At 33.9% G+C, this 25,843-nt stretch overlaps 1 protein-coding gene across 1 annotated transcript in view; it reads right to left on the bottom strand.

Annotated features, from left to right (window-relative positions):
- Window positions 1-2,248: 2,248 nt before the first annotated feature.
- The window catches only part of vps41 (VPS41 subunit of HOPS complex), a 198,518-nt gene continuing 174,923 nt past the window's right edge, over window positions 2,249-25,843 (bottom strand). Inside the window, exons 20-29 of the mRNA XM_028803981.2 lie at window positions 24,493-24,534; window positions 24,265-24,315; window positions 21,035-21,172; window positions 20,232-20,286; window positions 16,447-16,587; window positions 13,244-13,380; window positions 9,120-9,219; window positions 8,990-9,034; window positions 4,434-4,513; window positions 2,249-3,801 (exon numbers count right to left, since the gene is read on the bottom strand). Coding sequence (XP_028659814.1) covers window positions 3,721-3,801; window positions 4,434-4,513; window positions 8,990-9,034; window positions 9,120-9,219; window positions 13,244-13,380; window positions 16,447-16,587; window positions 20,232-20,286; window positions 21,035-21,172; window positions 24,265-24,315; window positions 24,493-24,534 — 870 coding nt within the window. The 3' untranslated portion in view covers window positions 2,249-3,720. The remainder of the gene's footprint in view (window positions 3,802-4,433; window positions 4,514-8,989; window positions 9,035-9,119; window positions 9,220-13,243; window positions 13,381-16,446; window positions 16,588-20,231; window positions 20,287-21,034; window positions 21,173-24,264; window positions 24,316-24,492; window positions 24,535-25,843) is intronic.

Here is a 25,843-nt window from a genome sequence, read left to right as displayed (position 1 = left end):
ATTTTACTGTTGGTATGATGTTCTTTTTCTGAAATGCTGTGTTCCTTTTATGCCAGATGTAACGGGACATTTGCCTTCCAAAAAGTTCAACTTTTGTCTCATCAGTCCACAAAGTATTTTCCCAAAAGTCTTGGCAATCATTGAGATGTTTCTTAGCAAAATTGAGACGAGCCCTAATGTTCTTTTTGCTTAACAGTGGTTTGCGTCTTGGAAATCTGCCATGCAGGCCGTTTTTGCCCAGTCTCTTTCTTATGGTGGAGTCGTGAACACTGAACTTAATTGAGGCAAGTGAGGCCTGCAGTTCTTTAGACGTTGTCCTGGGGTCTTTTGTGACCTCTCGGATGAGTCGTCTCTGCGCTCTTGGGGTAATTTTGGTCGGCCGGCCACTCCTGGGAAGGTTCACCACTGTTCCATGTTTTTGCCATTTGTGGATAATGGCTCTCACTGTGGTTCGCTGGAGTCCCAAAGCTTTAGAAATGGCTTTATAACCTTTACCAGACTGATAGATCTCAATTACTGCTGTTCTCATTTGTTCCTGAATTTCTTTGGATCTTGGCATGATGTCTAGCTTTTGAGGTGCTTTTGGTCTACTTCTCTGTGTCAGGCAGCTCCTATTTAAGTGATTTCTTGATTGAAACAGGTGTGGCAGTAATCAGGCCTGGGGGTGGCTACGGAAATTGAACTCAGGTGTGATACACCACAGTTAGGTTATTTTTTAACAAGGGGGCAATTACTTTTTCACACAGGGCCATGTAGGTTTGGATTTTTTTTCTCCCTAAATAATAAAAACCATCATTTAAAAACTGCATTTTGTGTTTACTTGTGTTGTATTTGACTAATGGTTAAATGTGTTTGATGATCAGAAACATTTTGTGTGACAAACATGCAAAAGAATAAGAAATCAGGAAGGGGGCAAATAGTTTTTCACACCACTGTATATATCTGTGTATATATATATATACATACATATATATATATATATATATATATATATATATACACACACACACACACACACACGTATGTACTTATATATACACACACAAAGATAAAAATTCACTCCAAACTAAACAAATTACAGCAAAAATATCTAATGTAGAATATGCCTTAATAAGTAACCAAACCAGCTGAAACAATATTTTATTGGTACTATAATCCATTTATAGTAAATGAGGTCATTTGTCATCAAGGCACTTTGAGCCAAGCAGACTCAATGACACATTATTAAATATAATGAGAAAAATACGACTTACACTTCTGGAGACAACACTGAGCCTGCAAATAGCATGTTTACATGGAGTGAAGGGTTAGAACAACAAATAATCCACTAAATTCAAACTATTAACAAGATAACACCAGAAAGGCAGAAATGAATAATAATGAGAAAGAAACAATGTAATTCAAAGGAAAATTCTATGATCGTGTTTGAAGAAGTATACAGCGAATGGATACCCAGTAACATCGGGTACAAGGCAGGAACCTACCAAGAACAGGAGGCGACTGCTGCATCAAGTTCACTCAGGGTCACTCGTTATAAGCCAATTTAAGGGGACCTGTTAAGCTTACATGCACATCTTTGGCCCCTCAAAGTAAATCAGATTTTTGTCCCAGCATGATTTAATCATGGAGTGCCTGTTAAACATCATAATCCAGCCTGTGCAACAGATATGAGAGGGTGCAAACTTTGCCAGGAAAAAAGGACTCTTGTACCTGCATTTGTCCAACCAAACCTTTGACATAGTAAATCAATTATCTCAAAACTGTCAAATTAAAGTAGTTCAAAGTGATTTAACCAATTAGAGTGAAACTTAAATAATACAATTATTATATTGCTGTTTGTATGATGGGGCAGGGCAGGTGTGTATAAGTATATATGTGGGTGCCAAATTTGCCAGTGAATCTGACTACTATACCCGCAATAGGCCAGGCAAAATTCAACTGCATTTAACCATAGAATCTCTCTTGTCAAAAAATGTGAAAATAAAAGTGATTCAAAATGAATTAACTATTTGGAGCACACAACAAATGCTACAGTTGAATAATAGTGTGCCAGGTAATTTGATTAGTGTACCTGTATTGTGACAGGCATTTTGCAAGTAGTGATAATGTGGAATATGAATGGCTCTAGTATGTGTGAGAAAAAGAAGCAAGTGGCTAGGTAATTTCAAATTAAACATAAGCAGCACAAAGAATAAATAGCTGCAAACAGATAGTAACTTTAGCTTCATAGTTAAAGCAAGCACGGGGATGGTGGAAAGGTGCTTAGTGCTTTTATTAATCACAGTTCAAAAACAAATCAAAAGAGTGTACAAAAAAACACAGTGCTCCAAAATTTGTCAATAAATAAATAATCCAATAAAACATGTAAGATGTGGAGGTTAAAATAATCCAATAAATAAAGAATCCATAAAAACGAGGTTAAAACAACTGGCAGGAAACGGTCTTTTAAAACCATGAGCAAGAGTGCAGTCTTTAAAACAGACATCTTCTTGACTAAACCCAACATGGGCTCTTGCACCCCATGAGGTGCCCAATCTGCAGTTCAGCCCACCTTCAGTGCTGCACCTAGGCTCAGGCCCCTTGTAGCCCTCTGGCTAAAGGCAGGGCACCCCACTGAGCCGCTGACTCCCGCTACCAGGCTTGTGCTCCTTAATGTCCATGATATCACCCGTAGAATGCCTCTTCTCTCAGCCTCATTCCCCTTCCATCTGGTCTCTTGCACATACAATATATCCACCTTCCTTCTCTCCATCATATTGGCCAACTCTCTCCCTTTACCAGTCATACTGCCAACATTCAAAGTTCCCATTCACTCTTGCACTGTACTAATCTTCCTCCTCTCCTCCTGCCTCTAGACACCCTCTTGTTCTACTTCGGCCAAGAGTAGCCCAATTTCACCCAGCACCCTGTTGGCCACCAGTACTGGTGGTGGCCTTTGTTGACCCGGGCCTCAACTGATCCGGTATGGAAATCTGTATTGTTGTTCACATTTCACTCAGTTGTGCCTGTAGATGACACAGACATTCAACATTGGGGTTCTAACAGGCAACCTTGTTAATGTTCAGAATCTTGGTCTCTAAGCCATCAAGGTGTCAGTGTGGTTTTGTGAATGAAAACAATACAAATAACCTGAAGTCAGCCAATGTATATGTTTATTCAGGTAAATTATGAGATTTTCTAAAGATAACAATCTAACTTTGTATAACAGGTCTGACACTTGGAGATAAGCAAATTAGATCTGATCTTGTACCTGTGTGTGTGTATGCATATATATATTATATATATATATATATATATATATATATATATATATATATATATATACATACACACACACACACATATACATATACATACATACACATAATATTTTTTTCCAAGTGCTATTAAATATTTATAACGTGCTAAAGCACAGACTGCAAAAACGAGATAGCATTTTATGTATTTTAAGAACATCATGTAGTAAAATGCCATATAATGATGCATACAAAGGTACGCAAATAATACATTTAGATGCATTTTCTAGAAATTAAGAGAAGTGATTAATGTGAGCATACATATAAGTAGTATCAGCAACAAATTAACAATACAAGACAAACATTTTTTGTGTGTTATTTTTTTTTTTGTTAGGAATCCAGAATTATAAGTGAAGCCTATTTTGTGATTCCGTCTTTTTTAGGGCTTCTATATACAGATATAAAGCCACTTATGTTTATGTTTTCACTTCTTTATCTCCACAATGCCACTTCCTGGGCCTCTGCGCTTTGCACTGCAGATGTTACAAAACTGAACTGGGGGAATCTGTAATGTAAAATAGTAGTAGTTACACAGGCTTTAAAACAATTTACTGTAAAAATAATTTTAAGTTATTAAACATTTTCTGCAAACATATAAACCTCCAGGGTCTTAAACAAATGAAACAAAAATGCCGAAGTAACACACACCTCATTAATAAACTTCTAGAGTATAAATATAAAAACTATATATAGTTTAAATACTTTTAAAAATGTGTATACAGTGTAAACTAAAAGAAAAATTAGAAAAAAGCTTTTTAACTTGACTAATTTAAATAGCTACCTTTCCTCTTCCTCTGGATCTGAACAATAAATTCTATTTGTGATTATAAACGTATTTATGAAATGTAAGGACTCGTTTTGCTGAAACAATTTCATGGTAAAAACACTGAAAGATAAACTATAAGATAAATATATAAACTTGCATCTGTACAATTCGTAACTTCAAAGAAAATAATACACTACCAATTTAACACATTATTCATTCTGAACATCAGCAAAAATAAACAAGCCATACAAAAGCTAAAATTATTAAGTCTACTGTATGTACACAATATATTACAAAGATGGTCATAAGATGCCACTGATGATTAATACTCAGCGTAATTAACTAGTAAACGGGGGCTTACAAGTACTTACAGTGCTTGAGGAAGACAAACATTCCTTATGAAACATATGTCTACAGTGGAAGACCACTATGTTGTAAGATTTGGCTGTATCTGTAAACAAGAAAGAAAACAAAAAAAAATCCTGATCATAATTTGAGTCTAATAACCATTTTAATGGTATGAAATGAGAAAATGATTAATGATAAGACCACTTATCTTATACATGTGTTTTTTTTGTTATTTTTTAAATCTTTGTAATTGAATTTCCTTACTGGAATAAATACATGAGGGAAAAATATTACAAATTGGAACAATACATTATTAAGCCATCCATCCATCCATTTTCCTTTATTAAGCCAGATTCAGTAATGTATACAGTAATTCCACATTCTTGTTATTTTAAATTTTAACTGCTGGAATGCTTATGTTTACATTTAATAATTAAGAAATGTACTGAAATTAGAAAGGTGTCTGCTGAGCACAGACCTGACAAATCACAACATATGTGCACAAGTTTCTCCGACTATTGTAACTTTTGTTTTTTCTTATCCTTCAAACCCCAATGTGTGTTTCATTCATTGGAGACTCTCAATTGGCTCTGTATGAGTGAGTATGAGTGTGGGCATGAATGTACGCTACAATAGAGTGGTTTCTGCCCGAGTCCACTGCTGTGGGAGAAAGGCCTGCCTGAAAGAAACATAACCAAAACAGTTTGTAATTGAAGGAAATGATTTGCTTCATCCTTTATAGAATTTACTTTGCATTTACAGTATACATGAAAGTTGTCAACAAGGCTCTTTAATAAATTAATACCAAGTTTCAGTTAATTAATGAAAAATGAATCATATCCATGCAATTTAATTTCTTCATGCACAAACTGCATACAAAATTCTCCAAGTCAAGTGTAATAAAGGCAGAAGTGGTATCATTTACTAATAATCGCAATTCAGTTACTACAACATTCAAGACTATATGCGGGGGCTGTGCAATTTAAAATAATATAAACCAATATCATACATAAATGTGTAAAACTGTGTGTAAAGAGTTAAATTGTATGTTTATTTTAAACTTCCCCATAATAAAAAAGGTTAAAAACTTTTGAATTTACATTCATTGTGGACTTTAATCTATAAATGAAGAATAGATATCCGAAGTCCTATTTTACCTATTTTTTTTATTCTCTGCTAAATAAACTGTTTTGAACTTAATGTCAGGCTTTATCTAGCTAAATGCTAATTAGAATGTAATGTAATGCCATCAGTCTTTCAAGAAACATGGAAGGAAAGGGCAACTAGATTTAGCTATTTAATTCCCTATTACTTATGTATTTATTTTAACCTTCACATATGACCCCAAAAATACAAACTGAAAGGTAAAATGTTATTTTATTGTAAATGTCTAATATTACTTGCCAACCTGAATAAATAGTTAGGATACTACCTTACTATCTAGCATTCAAATGCATACTAGTGTAGCTCAGTAATTTACCAAATTATGTGATACATAACAGATATAGAGAACCAGGGGCAAAAATGAATCATGGTCCTACCTGTAAAGGATTGGCTCCTATGAAATGGAAATGATTAGGCCACTAGCTTGTCTGCTCATTGTAAGAATAGTACAAGGACCAGAGTCTGATCCCAGGTTGATGGACAAGTAGTGGAGGCAAACTCTGCTATATCTACATGCTAGTGTCATGGTTAACATAGCTATCCTTCAGATTAACAGGCTGTACACCAAGTCCCAGAACAATCGCTTCACAAACCTAAACAAAGTACTAATTAAAAAATAAATAAATAAATAAATATACACTGATGAGTATCTGCAGTTAAAATGTTTTAGAGATTATTGGAGTAGCTGGTGTAAAAGTTACTCAGGGAGTCAATCAGAGGAGTCTTAGTTTATGAGCACAGCCATTACAAATGTAACATTCATTTCTGTTTAGTACTTAACAGCTTTTGGCTTGCATGTTATAAATAAGTTTTAGATGCCAATAAGGAGACATTTTGTAGAGATCAAATTTAGGATTAGCTGCTGAGTAGGTTTTAGGAGATATAAAACATGCCAAAGCCTTTTGAGTTATCACTCTTGTGTAGTGTGATGTACATTTCTGAGTATCAGTGATGGCCCTCTGCTGTTACACTGCTGACACCAATTTATTCCTTTAATATTTCAATAACTTGCAGCTGTTAACTGGACTGAGCTTCCTTTATTCTGGTAAGAAACTGATATCATAAATGTGTTGATCTGGGTTAGTATCATAAATAATACTAAAGGTAATATAATAAGCCACAATTATTTTGTGCTTTCAGTGATCTGCTGGAGTGGAAGGGACTTAGCTATTGCAAATTACAAGGTTGTGAAAAGTGTGATCAAACTTCGTTATTTTACAACTATCAACTTTACCAAATAGTTACTAACCTTTTTTTAATGCATATAAATACATCTCTTAAGCAGTACCACTGTTGATAATTAACTTTTTTAGTTTTGTGACCACACAGATGCCTTGTTTATAAAACAAAAAGTTAAAAATTATTGGAACTTATTAATTTAGCTTTACATTAAAAAATGATAATTGACAATATACCTGCTTTCCGCTTTAAAAGTATAGATTGTGATTGCAAAACAAAATCATATTAATTTATGGCCATTAAAATTAACAAAAGAAGGTTGTTTTTAAAATTAATCATAGTACATCAAAAATTAAACTTGATTTAAAGTAGAAAGCTTGCTGTTTTAGTGAACACAGAATTAACTCTTTGAGGGCTGAATTTTTTTTTCCCAAGAAATTCAGTTTTCTGAAAAGCACACAAAGCAATGGTTTCACAAACTTATCAACATAAAACGTCTTTTGCTACATGTTGTTGTTGCTGCTGTTGGTGCCTATTTGCCACCTCTGGCTTGACAGCCAGTAGGAATGCATGGTGGGCTAGCTGCCTTACTGTTTTTGTGCGGCAAGTGGGTGGCAGTGGTGGTGACAGTCGCAGTGCGACCCAATCTGGTTTGTACCTCTCGTCATTGTAAGTGGCGGTCCTCCCAGGCTAGCTTTGCCATAGATGCATCTGCTACACAAATGTGTTCAGCACCATGATCAGGTGATGCTGGCACCTCACTTTTCGTTTCCAATCTCAATCTCCAAATCAGTTGCATCAAAATTGGTGTCCAACAAGTCAGAGTCCGATTCAGCGATAATATGCAAAACGTCATCCACTAAGTATTTTGCTTTGCACATTCACTTTGGTCTCTCGCCAGATGTCAGTGTCAGCAGCTCTTTGCTACTAATGCACACACAGGGAACTGAGATCAAATCAACAAAGCTAACTTTCCTACTAATAAAGAGAGTCGAACTAAAATTAACCTCAAGTTTGGTCACCGTTTACAGGTAATTTTGTCCTCTAACCCCTGAATTTCGAAAAAAGAGTCGACATCTGCCCTGAAGGAGTTCATTGGTGAATAATCCTTATTTTTTCTTTGAAAATTTACTTCTACATCAAAGCTGCTGCAATTTTTTTTCCTAAACTGCACTATTCTGTATGAACTGTTGAAATTCTTATGAGGATTACTTATGGGATAAAGTAAAAGAAAGGGGGTTGTATAAAAGAGTTGTAATCACTGGTACTGAACCTTTTACCAGAGCTCTTATCTCTGTTCTCTTCATTGAAAATCTGCATATCTTGCAGGTCAGAAAAGGTTCTAGTGCATCAATAAAAGGTAACAAATAAGGTTACAATGTGACAGCCTAACAATACATTATGGTGACATAAGGCCAAGACTCACTCACTCACAGAGTGTTTAAAGAGTGACATTAGTAGCATTAATGACATAAAATGCTCATAACTGTCAGTTTCATACCTCAGAATTCCTACCTATAAAAGCACACCAGTGTAATTTCAATGCTTTCCAAGTGCCAGAGTTTTAGACAATTAAGCAAAATTACCTTGAAGAGAATAAAGTATCTACCTAAAATTGCATGCCAGTACTTATTTGTTTTCAGCAATCAGTGGTATTAAAGTGGAACTTCATTTTAGCGAGTAAGGTAATTAAAATAAATACATTACAGGGTTATTTTTAAGATGAAAGTAGAAGAGTTGCTGTTTCATTGCACACAAAAAGAAATGTGAGAATTTCATTATGGTTTGTTTTATTGTACAATTATATACAGTTAAGAGATGTTGTCTATATTTGGCTGCATTTCTTTAATTGACCCTTAATGGACCATGCTATTTGGATAATTAAGGTGTTCTTAAGAATGGCCTGAACATTTTAAAAATTTGGTCCTGGAGGGGATCTTTTAGTAATTAAAAACTTGGAAACAAAACATGTCTATTTAGAGCACCACTCCTCAGGTCTAAAACATTAAATTACAAACAGTATCTTGTATCCCAAGTTTATTTTTGATTTGACTGATATCTGCAATCATCCATACTCCAGAATAATGTTATGTCACTAATTGAAAAAGAAATACAAGTTAAAATTTACAGGACTATCATTAAGAGGAAGTGTGAAATGATGTAGGAAGAAAGAAAAATTTGAACCTGAGCAATGACCTGGGTCTTAGATTACTGTTATATCTTTATGAAGACTTACCTAATGGTAAAATAGCTTCATGGCATGATTCACAAATATTCTCTTCTGTGGAAAGACAGTAATTTTAAAGCAAATTAGATGTGATTTTTCAGTTTAATAAAAGTACTTGAAATTTTGTGACAAAACTCACCATCAACTCTAACGCCTCTTGTCTGAGTTCTATGCATCTTTTTCAACAAAGATAAAGAGTCAGCGACTAGGATCTTCTTACAGCCTTCTCGCAGCAGGATCTGAAAACAAAGTAGTACAGGTTTCATGATCAAGAGGTCAATAAAATAATTCTACTTTAAATAAAAAATCCTAAACATATATGCTTCACTGATAATATAATGTTGCTGTGGTATACTACTTTGGTACTGTACTGGACTGAAATGCTTAGCTATATCCAGTTTTAGTGATCACATAAGACAAAAAAAAAAAGGAAATAACTAGTGTGGAAAATACTAAAGTACCTTTCACATTACATGATTTTTCCAGTGATTTTCACTTGCACACTTCATTTACATAAACAGTGAGTTAGAAGCAGTAGGGTTACATTCCCATGACCTCCATTTATTCATTTCAACATACCCAGTGACTCAGTCCATCCAGTCGACCCTGGTTTGATTGTGTATTAAGTCACAGAGGCAGGCTCTAATGCACATAAAATACATATAACTATGAGGACTAAGAGTGTTTTGGACCTTGAAAACAGCAAAGAGGCTTGGTTGTCTGATGTCTCAAGTTTTATGTAGCATGCCAGAACGAAGAAGTAAAAAAAAAAAAAAAAAAAAAAAAAAAGACAGGGATTGCGACTGAACTCACTGTACATGGAAAGCATATGTGAAGAAACGGTTATGTCAGGCTACATGTTACTGGCAGTCAGAAAAAAGGGAAAGCTTGCAATACTTAAGAAATGTGCAACTGTATAGGAATATCACCATAGAGTTGTGTAATTTGTCATGTGCCCTACAATCCTACCTGTGTAATCTGGCATCCTAAGGTGATGAGATCAGCACCAGATGGGACAGAAACAGGCAATACTTTGAACATAAGGAACCATTCTGTAAGATGCTTGGCCTTAATCAAGGAGTTAAATTGGGGCAAAATAAACAAATGTCAGAAAAAGACACACCTCTAGGCCACTAGAGGAAACATAGACCAGGATACAGAATAATGGAGCTTTTACTTCTCTCCAAAAGTGAACTTGCACTGCAGAACAAGATATTGATGGAATAAACTATAACTAAATGCTATGAGATGCCACCATGAGCCTGATGTGCCTGACACAGATTAAAGGTTGCTTGTTTACTAGAAGTTAAGTCAGAGGTGGCCACCTCAAGGCCAGGGTGTAATCAAAGGTGGAGTCAGAAAGATATGCCTAAGACAAATAGGAAGAGAACCCAGGTTATGTCACAAACAATAGGGTCACCTTTTGCTATTACAAGGAGCAAGAACTCTAGATAGCAAACATTAATATATGTTTTGAAAGATTTGAGGTGTAATGATTAGTGATTACAGCCATTGCCTTAAGGAATCCAAAGTCTTAGTTACATTCTCCCAGTGTCTATACTGCTCTTCTCTGGATATTCTAGGTTTGCTTTTACCTAGTGTTAAACACTGAGGCTAAAATTGGGTCTGTGTGAACTAGCTTGGGTGTTTGTGTAAATACGCATGACTTTGAACTACTATTAAACCTAATGACGCTCCTGTTTTGAAGCTTTTTTTGTTTACCAATTATTTTTAAACTTATTAATGTTTTTAATGTTATTAATTTTAACAATTTGCCCAGTCTTGTTACTATAAATTTTTGAATTATGTTTTAAAGTAAACTGAAGAGATGCTGCTATCAATGTAGACCTGAATGTTAACTTGTTTCAACTTCAAACTTGAAAGATGTCACAGGGTGAGTGTAAAGGATCTGAAGCTACCTATATCTATAACATCTGAGAATGTAAGAGTCTCTGAAGTATGTAAAGTAGGATATATACATATTTTTAAACTTCTGTAAAAATGTTTATTTCATCTTAGGAACAAATAAAGTATCACCTATACTAACAATCCTAAGGATTCTCTATGTATCACTAAAATCATTAATCAATAACTAATTCTAGTCTTCAGCTAAACATTTTGTTTACAAAGGCTGAACATTATAGTAAAGTAGCAATGAAATGGACCAAGGCCACAGTTTTTTGATGTGACTTGGCCACCTGTCCATACCAAGTCCAAGTATGAAATTCAATCCATTTCTTTCTTCTATTCTCTTTTTACTTTCTCCTTTTAGCAACTTCAACTACATCCAGGAGTTATTGGTTTCATTTTCAGATTCAGCAGTTAATTAGAGGTACTGGCAGGCTATTGAAATTATGTAAACCAATAGTCTGTTTGGCCTGCTGTAGAACATCAAAACTGCTATTTAAACTCCTGTACTATACTTCTGGGTTTCCTTTAGTCTTGTAACATTAGAACTCATACCTGTTCTTTTGAGGTTAATGACACTGCAGCATTAGCAACTCAGATGACTGTTTATAATCTTGTGAAATAGGACAATGTAGTGAAAAAAGTGAACACCACCACATTTATTACATTATTATATAAGGCGCAGATTTTTGAAATAATTCATTAATCCCTGAGGAGAAACTGCCTATTTGCATCACCTTTGGAGGTCAGAGCGCAAGGTCAGCCATTGTACAGCACCCCTTGATTCATTTTCAGGTTAAGAGCTTTGCTCAAGGGCTCAAGAGAATAGGATCCCTTCTGGAAGTAATGGGATTTGAACCGGCAACCTTCCAGACAGCAGCGCAGATCCTTCTGCTCAGAGCCACCACTCTGCCCATTATTGTTGAAATAGTTAAAAATTATGCAAAACTGTACACATTTACATAAAAACTACATCATAAGAATTTATACTGTAGGTCACAACAATGTGGCCTCCACTAATCTACCTTATTATTCTTTTGCCTTCCTCAACAATTGCTTTGCTTTTCCCAGTATCACACCAATACTCAGAACATTTTTCTTTAAGTATACATTATTAAGTATGTAATATGAAGGTCTAAAATAATTATCTTTTACTGACCTCAAATTTTATTTAATGGAAATCTATGCAGGCGTACAGTGAATAAAATGTCAGAACAAGCCTTTTATTCCAAAATGGCAATTATACCCACAATGAAAAAAACGTATATAAATATACTTAGACATATTCTGTCTAGGTCTTTCATGTAGATTACATTCTATTTCGGACCTTTCAAAATCTTTTCAGATTGAAGAATAAAAGACTGCATGAACCCATATCATACATCTTTCATTTATTCTTATGTCAAAATGCAAATAAAATATTTTAATTGATATTTAACAAGAAGAAAATATGACAGAAAAAACAAGCGGAAAAAAACAATAACAGCTTAAATCCCTAATCTACAGTTATTTGTAAAATGTGTAGTATGGCTGGTTTTAAGCTATATTTGGCATGTCAAATTTAGTCCTAGATAGACTTCTGGGTTGAAATTCAGGTCTGGGCACTTTTGGTGTAGCTTTTTCATACGTTTCCCATGTCAAACTTGGCTTTTCTCTAAATACTCAAACTTTCTTCTATAACATAAAGATGTGTGTGCTGGGTTGTTTATTGACTATAAATTCAATCGGTTTAAGTAAGGAAGTGTATGTCCTGTAATGCACTATTGGCTCTGTACACAGTTGCTGAGTGTTTTGCCTGCAATGCTGCTCAAATGGGCTCTAGCCAGTATAGCACAGTTTAATGGAAGATGGGTTAATGTAATATGGCAAAAAATAACACTCATAAAAATTATTAAAATACAGTTTTATTTGTTTACTAAATACCCCAACAGTATGGAGTATTATACAGAATAAGTTTAATATATTTCATATTTTCATCTTTTCTGTATAGTACTCTTACAGGACATCATGAGCTATACATTCAGAAAGATTACCTTACCAAATCATTTCAATTTTTTGAAACATAGTATGGCACCATACTTCACATTTTCATTATGCTTGCCTTATCAATCTTATTTGGCACAGATAAGGACTTATCTATGGAAATCAATATTTACTTTATATAGAATTTTTCATATCCACTACCACTGCAAGCGCTTTAGACAGTTATAAAGGCGGCTATACAAATACATATTGTTATATTTGAAACTTAGACACAAAACACCCTTTTTATATTTTTACACAATGTATTTTAGTTAAGTAGCATACAGGTAACTATTTTAAACCAAGTGACGATAGAGCAAACCATGTACTTACTTGTAGATTATAGTCATGAAGGATCTTTACTAGTGAATCTCTAAGATTAGGAATTTCCATGCCTTCCTTGATTCTGTGGATTAAAAGAATTGGATCCACATGTGTCCCAATGTTGTTTAACAAGCCTGTGATAAAAGCTATGTTTAAAAAAAACAAATAAAAAGTTATAGAAGTAAAAACAGCAATGCAATGAAACATTTCAATGTAACAGAAAGTTACAGTCTGAGATATTAAAAATAGCAGATGACAACAACTAATTACATTATATAAATGTAATTCAGACCATTGAATCCATCCAGAGACTACACAGTTTTTGTGTCTCAACAAGTAAACACAAATAAGCATAAACAGGTACTGCTGAGCCTATGGGTTATAAGTGCAACTATTTTAAAGGAGTACTATTGTTAAGCTCCTTGATTAGTACTCAATAGTTTTCCCACTTTGTTCTCAGTTTGTGTAGATCTAAAGTGCAGCTTCAAGTAGTGTTAAGTTGAGGTTATTGCTGTTAAAGTCAGTTCCATCAGTTACCCCATGATGTCTAAGGGATTAAATACTTTCTGGTTGTGGCAACTGGATATTTAAAGAATAAACAATATTTATAATAAATATCTGAAAAAGTGCAGATCTGGGTATTATATATTGCCAAAGGGGTTTCTACAAAGTACCAAATTAATGGTCTGAATACTTATAAGAATGGGTGATTTAATTTTTATTTTTAATAAATGTAGAAAACCTTTCTAAAAACATGTTTTCACTTTGTCATTATGGCTTAATGAGTATAATGATTGATAGGCAAAAATGTCAAATTTATCTATTTAAAATTAAATGTACAACAAAATAAAGTGTGCAGAAACTGAAGGAGCCAGAATACTTTCTGAATGCACTATATATTTATCTATCTCTATCTGTACTGTATATACATTATAATGTATATACATATGTATATTAGTTATACAGTTAGGGCCATAAGTATTTGGACAGTGATACAATTATCATAATTTTGGCTCTGTGCGCGACAACAATGGATTTGAAATAAAGCAATCAAGATGTGATTGAAGTGTAGACTTGCGGTTTCAATTTAAGGCATTTAACAAAAACACTGTATGAACCATTTACAAAAGACAGACTTTTTATACATGATCCCCCTTTTTTCAGGGTCTCAAAAGTATTTGGACTAGCTATCATAATTATAAATATAATGATCATTTTCAATATTTGGTTGAAAATCCTTTACAGTCAATAATTGCTTAAAGTCTGGGACCCATGGCCATCTCCAAGTGCGGGGTTTCTTCCCTAGTGATACTTTTTCAGCCCTTTACTTCAGCTGTCTTCAGGTGCTGCTTGTTCATTGGACTTTCTGCAATCAGTTTAGCCTTCAGCAAGTGAAATGCATATTCAGTTGGGTTGAGGTCAGTTGACTGACTTGGCCATTGAGGAACATTCCACTACTTGCATTGAAAAGCACTTGGTTTGCTTTCGTTTTATGTTTTGGCTCATTGTCCATCTGTACTGTGAAGCCTCATGCTATTAGTTTTGCAGCTTTTGGCTGAATCTGAGCAGATAGTATAGCACTATACACTTCAGAATTCATCCTGCTACTTCTGCCAGCAGTCATATCATCAATAGACACCAGTGAATGGCTTCCATTGGCAGCCATGTATGGTCATGCCATAAAACTGCCATGTTTCATAGATTATGTGGTATCTATCTATCTATCTATCTATCTATCTATCTATCTATCTATCTATCTATCTATCTATCTATCTATCTATCTATCTATCTATCTATCTATCTATCTATCTATCTATCTATCTATCTATCTATCTATCTATTCATTGGATCATAAGCCATTTCTTTCTTCATTGGGTTTCTGTCACGGTATGTTTTGGCTCATTGTCCATTTGTACTGTGAAGCATCATTTTTCAGTTTTGTAGCATTTGCCTGAATCTGAGCAGACAGTATAGCCCTCTACACTGCCATACTTCCATTGGCAGTCACACATGCCTATACCATAACACTGCCTCCACCGTGTTTCACAGATGATGTGGTATGCTGCAGATCATAAGCCATTCCTTCTCTTCTTCATATTCTTCTCTATACATCATTCTGGTATATATTGTTCTTAATTTCATTTGTCCAAAATAAACTGTTCCAAAACTGGACTTTTTTTTTTTTTTTTTTAAATATTTTCAAGCAAAGTCTAATCTGTCCTTTTTATGCTTGACGATTACCAATGGTTTTCACCTTGTGGTAAACCCTCTGTATTTACTTTCATGAAGTCTGCTCTTGACTTTGGCAATGATAGGCCTACCTTCCAGAGAATGTTCTTGGTTTGGCTTAATGTCATGAATTGTACTTTCTTCACCAAGGAAAGAATTCTGCGATCATCCAGCGTAAATGCCTTCCATGGTTGTCCAAGTCTTCTGGTGTTTCTAAACTCACTAGTGCATCCCTTCTCTTTAAGAATGTACCAGGTGGTTGATTTGACCACTCCTGGTGTTTCTGCTTTCACTCGGATGGGTTTATTTTTACTTGCATGGACAGCACTTTGGACCTCATATTGAGAGTTCACAGTGACAGCTTCCAAATGCAAATTCCACACTTGGAATCAACTCCAGACATTCTACCTGCTTAATAGTTAATGAAATAATGAGGGACCTTCTCACACCTGGATATGGAACAGCTTGTCAGTCAAATGTCAAAATACTTTTGAGCAACTGAAAATGGGGGGATAATGTATAAAAATGGCTGTCATTTCTAAATGGTTCATACTATATTTCTGTTGAACCTTTCAATTAATGATGAAATCCTACACTTTCAATCATGTAATTATTTCTTCATTTCAAATCCACTGTGGTGGCACATAAGAGCCAAAATTATGAAAATTGTGTCACTATCCAAATACTTATAGGCTAAACTGTATAATGATATATCTTGTATACATCATAATAAGAGCTAAGAACACAAAAGACTTACATTTTATAATGGAAGTAAATCCACTACAGAAACACGAACAAGTATTTCAAACATACTTTCACATACAATGGTACTTACAGTGTAAATTGTTGAGGTTGTGGCAAAATACTTTACTTTAATTGCTGGGGGAATGCAGTTTTCAGTCCCAGTTAAACATTTATTAATACAAACAAGTTGCTAACAGCAGGGTAGCTTATCGTGAAAAACATTTAACTTTGTAACTTACGTGGCTTGTCAATTGAATAAGATATTAGATCTTCCCAAAGTTCAGCATCATCCTGTTCCTTTGCAAACTCAATCGCTTTGTCTACATCATAGAGCTCCTCCATTATCATTTGCAAAGCTCTCCGGCTATTGCCCATTCTGCCTGAAATAAAGAAACATGTTAGAACAACTAGGTAGTATAAACATATTAAAAAAATGATTCTTCCACATAACTGGATAACTATAAATCAGGGATGTGAAAATCTGATCCTGGTGAGCCTTAGTAGCTGTTGGTTTTCATTCCAGACACTTTTTCAATTAGTAACCAACTACAGCTGATGATTAAACAGTTTTTATTTTATTTAAGTTTAACTGACTTGCTTTTTAAAATTTAGAACCCCAGTTTCTTTTTTTCCTTAAGGCTTTACACCCTTTTGGACTGCCCCACTTGCAGCCAGTTTTCTGTGGTTCAATTTTAAATTGTGAAGGTATTTTATGGTGACTCCAGTTACCAACTGTTATATATGTTACGTATGTGACCTCAAAGTTACCACTTTGAGTAAAATCCCACACATGCTGACACTCTGTTAAAACTTAAAAAAAAAATAAAAAAATAAAAAATATGATTTAAAATGTTGAGTAACATAGAACTATGGAGTAAATACCTAGAGGATTCAGGAAAACTTATTTTGCTTGTTTACGAAGCTATAAGGATATCTCGATCATCAGTTAATTTGTGTCACTGTCATGTGGAACATCCCAAGTACTTTGTTCTAATAGCACACCTTTTGAAACTCAGCTTTCTGTTCTGAGGATTGCCTATATTAATTAAAATCTGTTTGTTTTAGTGGATTAATTTTTTGTCATGTCTGCAGCTCAAGAAACATTTCTAACAATTTAGGAGACTGCAATGAACAACAAATTCATTTGTTGCTTATGTCTTGTAATGCAAGACATTACCTTTATTTATATAACATTATGTCACCATAACCATAAACAATGTCATAAAACTAGGGAACATACAGTGAAAAAGAAAAAGACATAAAACTGAGGAAAATGTAAGAGCAATTTGAAACAACTTTAAAACCAATGGGCTAAACAATTTCTTTAGTAGCTTAATAAATTAGATTGCTAATATGTCAGAGTAAGTACTGGGGTTCAAATCAAGAAGAGTATAGTAGAAGTGCCAAAAGGGCATACCCACTATCAAGAACAATATTCTTGTGAATGTTAAAATTATTTACTTAACTATCCCATATTATTACTCTGCTTTGTATTTTAAAATGGCATGTGCTGATTAAATCTACGTAAATACTAATAAGAAAAGGTCCAAATCAAAAGCACTTAAATTTTTTGATATTTTAAATCTGTTGTTAACTATAAAGACAGCATGTGGTCTGTGGGACCTTTCTCTAAACCCACATGACATCTTCTTTAAAAGATTTTTTCAGTATATGAATAAGAGCTATTTTATCTTCAATACTCCACTATTAGTCCAAATTTGTGATCCACTTCTCTTGCATATCTATAAAATGACTTGCCTAACTCAATTTATAAATCAAGAAAATGAAGTGGGATAGAAGCACCAGAGAAACAGTGGAAAGTATCATTTTAAATATAATTGAGAGATTAAATATTGTACATTTTTGTGGAGGAGAAAAGATAGTGTGTTTTGTTTGCCAATAAAGGCTGTCAGGTCTCATGAAATATAACACATCAGCACAAAAAATACTCCCAGTATTCTGTCTCATCAGTGATGATAATCAGACCCCACTAAATGCATATAAATGTGGAACATGACAAAAATGGCAATGGACTGAGCGCATTCTATTTTAGTTCCTAAGAGCATTTCTTGGAAGTGACATATTTAACAATATTTTAGTAAAAATACATGTGCAGAGGGCATTGTGAGCATATTGCTGGATGACATGATATGTACACCACAGGCATCTGTTCTATCAAAAGCTTTTTTTTTTTTTAAATCTCCATTTTGCATGAAAACATGAAATTAACATTTTTCTTGATTATCACTAGAAACTATTCTTGGGTGGAGTATTCCTTTAATATGTAATACTAATCTAAGCACTGTATGATGGGGGTGAGCAAAGTAATCAGTCAACTGTGTCACTGTATATTTCAATGGAGCTTGAACAATGGTGGTTGTCTTAAAGCAGATGTGGACAGTAACAGATAACGCTAGGGAGCTAATTCACATGTACTCTGGGGATGCTGTTTGGATCTGTAGCTTTATATTATAAATGTTCATTCTCACCTGCAGTGTTCATATTTGTTCATTTGGTTCAAATTAAAATATAAAAATTAATACACCATTTTATCTTCTACAAAATAAACTAACTAAAAGTATTTTATGAGAAATGTAAAAAAAATATATTAAGATACATTAGCCAATATTTAAGAAGTATCAATTATTCAGTCAATCTTTAGTAACATTGCACACTTTACAAGACAACAAGCAAACTGACACAGGAGCGAGCTTCACAAGACATCTAAATGGTCAGATCTGGCCTCTTTTGAATAGTCCTGATGTGACTTGACACAATGCCAAGTATGATGTCTGCATAGGATGCTGCACAAGGGAAGAGGGAAAAATCTTGTTTTGTTAGAAAAATAAGCAAACCTAAGTGGCTAAGTATGATCTTCAGGAGACTTTGTAGGGGTCAAGCTTTTACTGCCATTTCTGGAGTTGCTGTGTAAAGAAAAACTACATTTTTAAGATTTCAAGATCACTAAAAATGGTTCACAAGATCTAATTATCTTGCTAAAAAGGCTCCAAAACACCTTCACTTTTTGGGATGGCTAAGGAAAATTAATCAGTTACCCTCAATCCTCATTAACAACTGCAAAAGCATAGTAGACATCATGCTGACGAGCACCATCACTGTCTAGTATGACATCTACACTGTGGCAGACCACAAGGCCCTGAAGTAATTAATTAAAAAGACCCAGTTCCTGCTAGTGCAAAGCTCCCTTCCATATAGGACACTAACACCTATAGAAAGTACTTTGTCTGAGACCCCAAATGCTCCCATTAACAAATGGTTTGGCTACCTGCCACACAACAATCAATAATGTAAAATGCTGCTGAATGCTGTTACCAGTGACTCACAAAAAATTTATTCCAGGCTATTAAACTGTTAGCTGCATGACCCCTGTGTGAGACTTAGCAATGCAAGAACCTGTATACAAATCAGTCTGCAATACTAATTCAACATTTCTGACAATTCTTCAGCTCACTTACTTGTACTGTTAGATTATTACTTCTTTTGTAAGATATACCGCTATACACTTTGTATATATTAATTTATATATTACTGTTAAATAAAATGACAACAAACTGAACTGAGATGAACAAGGCAGCACATATACAGCAAGAGAAAAAAAAGAAATTCAGATAAAGAAGGAGAAAATTATAGAGCTCAATGCACACTAAAACTAGCTGTCCCAAACAATCTCTTCTTCAGTTTCTGATGGTAGTACTGCAGATTTGCAGCATTGGTCCTACAAGAGCAGTTTATATGAGACTAAGCTACCTGTAAATAAAATATAACCAAAACTTCCAGACACACGTTTCCTTATACATGCTCTTTACTGATACCTACATGAACATTTACATTATTCCATGGGAAAACACCCTGCAAGAAACATATCCCGATTGTACAAACTGGACAGCTATATATATGATAAAAATGAACAAGTGGAGGGATTTACAGAATGCATGCAGAAGAACCTCAGGGCTGATTTGAACCAAATATTATCAAACCATTATGCTGTTAATTGGTAACATACTTAGCAAAAACACAGTTTCTTCCACAAAATTCCTCTGTTGGCAAATTTCCAAAGCCTAAAAGACATTAAAATACATTTTAATTTTTCAAAAGGAAATGCAATATTATGAAATAAATTAATGAATGCATTACAGTAATATTTAGTATTATAAATTAAATTAAAGAAAAAATATATCCCAAAAATAATAGCAGTTTTGGGTCTTCTTTGTGATTGATTAGTACTACACTTTAGCATTATGGAATCCTCCATTTTCATAATTATATATTGTACCAATGTACAATAAGTACAGTATGTAACCATATGTGCTGCAAAGATTCAAAGATTATTTATTACAGAATTTAAAATGAACTAATGATGAACCTACTTGAGCATTTCTGTATCTCGATAGAATTGTGAACCTAAGTCATATAACTTGAATAACAGAGTTAGCAAATCATTGTTGTTCAGTTTAATGTATTTTTTTAGCCTCCTGATGTTTTAATATATCTTTACATTGTTTCCAAATCATTTTCTAATTTATTTTTTTCTGAAAGTTAACATCAAATTTATTTACATAAATATATAATTAATTCTTAAACCAAGTACTAAACATTCCTTTCTACAGACCATGCATCATGTTAAAAAAATACTCAAAAATATTAGCTTTCTTTGCCAAACTGGCTTTGAAAGTTCTGTCACAACAGTACTAGATAATCAGTTCAAATGGTGCACTGGTGCTTACAAAAAGCAATACAAACGAAAAAAAAATACATTTCCACTACATGATATGCATTAAAGACTTACTTTATTAGTTATTTTAATACCTTTTCTAGAGGACAATGTGTGCTGTCTCTCAAGAAGGGTAGGAGATTTGGTCGATCATATTCTGCATATAGGCTAATCAACATCTCATGGTATTTGTGACCCTTGTGTGGATCACGTTTAAATAGCTTATGAAGATACTGTGTAGAAAAAAAAAAAAGTACATATTTAAAATACAGTTGTAAGTATTATGTGTTAAAAATATTAAAAAATTAACACTGATGTAGGATAACTGTTGGTAACAGAAACAAACATTAAATACATTACAACTCTGTTGTAATATGTGCAATTAAAAGATTTTTTCCTTCAAGAACCAACACAGAAGGTAGTTAATCTGCAAATCTCTAAAAATAGCTACCATAACCTTTGGAAACTGTTTCCAAACCAGTGTTGATATTAGGTGTTATTAAAGCAACTGAAAACAATTATGAACAAGACTGCATTTGTTGGGTTGAATGATTATAAAAGTTTTAAAATAAATTCTTATGTCCAATATTAAAAAATAAGTTTCAAAAGAATAAAGAAAAGCTTTTAGGCTAATAATGGCATTGCTAGAATATTTATTTCAGTGATCTACCAAATGAGCACAGCCTAAACATTTGCTGCTTGCAAGGAGGAAAAAAAAAACTCCGCTCAGGACAAGAAAGCTGTGGCAGGTCCCTGGTAAACTACCTAAGTAGCAGTATGCTCCATGAGGAAACACTTAATGTGCTTCACAAGTAAATGAAATCGTGTCATGACTATCTGGCTTGATGAGACCAGAGTCCAGTAATTTAATCTGTGAAATGAACTCCATAGTTTAGAGTTTAAAATACAAAACTTATAGATGCATTTGGTGGAAGGCATTTACAGCAGCCCAACCGTGTCTCCCTAAAAGACAGTCATGGAGAGTCCCACTGCTTGTTAAAAAATACATATGGCCCATGATGAAGCCTGGGTGCACAGTCCATTAATAAAATATCTTGGATCTGGGTTGCAGAAACCATGTGATACCAGACAGCAGTATGATATAGTGCCTCAAAAGCCTGTTAGGGGCTCATTTCTTGGAGAAGCATGTGAAATGCTGGTAGCATTAAAAAATAAACATAACCTGTATCGAGCTCAGAGTGGTAAGGAAGATGAAAACAGCTCCCTGACAAGGAGGAAGGATTCCCAGACATTAGGGGGGAAAAAGTAAACAGAGTAGAGAAAAAGTAGCTGAGAAATAAGGAGATTAGAAGTTTAGAAAGTAACTAGACTAAGAACCACCTGTTTCAGTTAGGCATTATGATATATACCAAGTGTATCAAACTCAAATCTGTAGAAAATATATGTTATTTTTCATGTTGTTTGCATGGTGTTTGTCATATCAACACTGTTAAAAATATGTTACTACTTGACTCGCCTTTAGTCAGTACCTATTTCCCAAAATAGCTAAAACAACTGGGAATGCCTTTGTAAAGTCAGTTTATCATTCGCTCAATTATTGTCTAGAGCCTGCGTACAATGCTACTATAAAAGCTCATTCTCCAGTTACAACCATCTCAAATGTGAATAACCTTTAATTCATACCACTTATTTGCATGTAATAAAGTGAGACAGTCATGTTTGTTTAAAAAAAAAAAAAAAACAATCACAAAGAGAATCGCAAGTAGATACTCAGCAATGACTGCACATACAGTGCATCCGGAAAGTATTCACAGCGCATCACTTTTTCCACATTTTGTTATATTGCAGCCTTATTCCAAAATGGATTAAATTCATTTTTTTCCTCAGAATTCTACACACAACATCCCATAATGACAACGTGAAAAAAGTTTACTTGAGATTTTTGCAAATTTATGAATGTGCAGTCAGGAAAAGAACGAGGCAGATGAGAGTGCATTGAGCCCCATGGAATGAGACCGCTGTTATTGCTGTAGAATAACCTAGTGCTGGGCGGTATGACCAAAATTCTATATCACGGTATTTCTCAAAATTATACCGGTTTCATGGTATTCAACAGTATTTTTTTCCCCATGCATGAGTGGATGTTAACCACATTTTCCACTGCAATTACTGCAGTAGACTGGCTAAGAATAACCTATTCCACTGTCATGAAAATTGTACATTGAACAAAAAAACATTTTAATGTGCACACAATTATTAACACAGGTTTGCATGGCCCCATAAAGTGATACTTTTCAAGGGGGTGGTACTAATGAAGAGAAGGAATCACATTGCATGGCAGTGGCAGTCAAAATATAGAACCTTGTTTATTGAACAAATTTTGCAAACAACTTAAGGTAAAATTTTGACAACATATTTTCAACCATCCAAAGAGGCATTTAGACTTAATAAAATAGTCAGAGGTGCTTGTCAAAAGTTGCATTGCACTGAACATGTCTTAGAAAAGGAATAAATAGTAAATATGTTTTGTAAACCAACTACACTTTCTGTTAATGTTAACAATCTCTGTCCACTGACACGTTAAAGTGACTTTTAAAACAACTTTACCATCATTAAATTGCATAATATTTAAACTAACAAATAATAACAATAAAATAAATAACAGTGCAACTTCCAGTAATAATACTATTCCTTCAAGACTTCGAGCCCAGGTGCATTACACAGTATTCACCAAATAAAAATAAAATAAATCAAGTGCAACTTGGTGATGACATCTTTACCAACTGAACCATCATTAAGGCAAATTGCATTAATATGTAACTTGTTTCAAGCTAAGCTATGCATAACTAATAAAACTGCAACTTGCATACAGTAAGTATTGCTTTTACACTAGCAGTACACCTCTATCATGAACTGTGAGAAAAACAATTCTTCTGTTTTATGTGTGAGAGTACATGCTTGGTGACAGACTGGTGCTTTATCTGTGGATGATTTCCACCTTAGCAGAGCAGAACAGACCAGAATAAAAAAAAAAAAAAAACTGATTTTAACAAGAAGAGTTTGGTAACTGCTTAAACACTCGGGTAAATAGGAGAAATACATAATTTAAAAGGTACTGAAAACACTGAAATATATTGTTTAAGCTAACTGGGGTTCTTCAGTTTTCTAACTATAGAGATGTGTATTAAGTCTCAACATTATATATGCAGTGCACACTACCTGTACTATAGTAAACTCGAAATTATTAAAGAAGTGTTAGAATTAACTGAATAATGCATAAAGTAAACTGCTCACTCCCTCACTCTTTCTCTATAGATTAGTAAAATTCCTGTGTCCAATTGAAGAGGTAAACGTTTGCACTCACCACGTGTTGCATTGCAGGATGTTGTGCAAGTTCCTCCACAACTTTATCAATCTAAAGACAAAAAACATGATATCTCAAATAACCAATTAAAGAACTGAGTAGACCTATTCACTTTTCAATCCTCCAAAAGCACTCTCTTATCTTTTCAGTGCTTAAACTAAAACAGTTTCAAAAAAATAATTATGAAGCCATATAATACTGTAGCAGAAAAAAATGAGTGATACTCACTGATATTTTGTCTTCATTGTCCAGCAACATGTCAACAGCTTTCTAAAAATGTTAAAACAATTCTATTAATGATCACATGTGTGCAAATCACTTGAACAATTATTTCTATTTGAACATATGTATTATGCATTGAAAAACACTTCTGCATAATGTAATGTCAAATATGAGAGCTTGATAAAGTGTGTCAGTAATTTTGAGTCACTATACTTAATCTCATCTTATTTTTTTCCTTTTTGGAAAGCAGAAGCACATTATTGTAGTTTGCCAGTGTGTTTATTGCCATGCAGACTTGCTTAAAAAATATTAAACTACTATTAATTCAAACATACCTTTAGCTGTTCAGAAAACCGTTTATTCATATTGCAAGTTAGTCCACCATATTAGCTACTAGGCATTTAGCAGATTGGATACACAGCATATAATAGAGGCAAGGAGAGAATCTATGAAAATATACTGAACTGATAGCACAATTATGATGAAGAAAATTAAGAATTATTAATCTACAACTGTAGATTAACAAAAGTGTGTTACATATGGAAATTTTCAGTACTAATATACATGCTTGTGAGTTGTTCAACTGAGCTGCAGGTATTATCATGGAAAGAGGATGTTGTATTATGAATTTGGAGGACAAACAACACCTCTGAAGCCTGATAAAACTAGCTTTTAAAAATGTTGTAAGACACCCCACTCTTAAAAGCTATCATCTAGGAGTTATGGCAAATTGTAAACATTTAAGATGAACAGAGCTATCATATATAAAACATAAAATCAACTTAAACTCATTTTTTTAAATACTTGCGTGAAACCCCCTTACATTCTCTGAGAGTTCTAAAAGTGCCTGCTCAAAATAGCTGTAGATGGGAGCTAGTATGCAGTAATATTTACTCCTACAACTGTACTAGATTATCAAACTATCAAATTCAGGGTACATGTTATTCAAATTATTTTTGCATTTTTTTGGTGTCAATTCATGTATTTTTCACATCACCCACTGTCACTCTTTGGAAGCTTGGTTACTCTAAGTGTTGTAAGAATATGGCTTATTTGGGGCCTTGGTAGACACAATAAAAAAAGGTACTTAGTGAAAATAAATGATAACTCTTGTCAGTGGCAGAATTTTAGTTTCTCAAACAATTTAATTTAAGGAATATTTTAGGTTTTTGTTTTTGCCCTTTTAGTGACTTTTGAGTTTGATTTACAGTTTTGTTAAGGAGCTGATCTTTACTTCTTTGGTATAACAATCCCTGCTACATTTAGAGTTGTTTATACCGTACATGCATTAGAAGAGTTCCTGTCACTTGCTACAAAAGAAAAAAAAAATGGATGACTTCTTTTTCCTCTGATATAT

Source organism: Erpetoichthys calabaricus, chromosome 6 (genome assembly GCF_900747795.2).
Source record: "Erpetoichthys calabaricus chromosome 6, fErpCal1.3, whole genome shotgun sequence".
In the NCBI taxonomy this organism is placed as follows: domain Eukaryota; kingdom Metazoa; phylum Chordata; class Cladistia; order Polypteriformes; family Polypteridae; genus Erpetoichthys; species Erpetoichthys calabaricus.
This window is presented reverse-complemented; position numbering and strand designations above follow the sequence as displayed.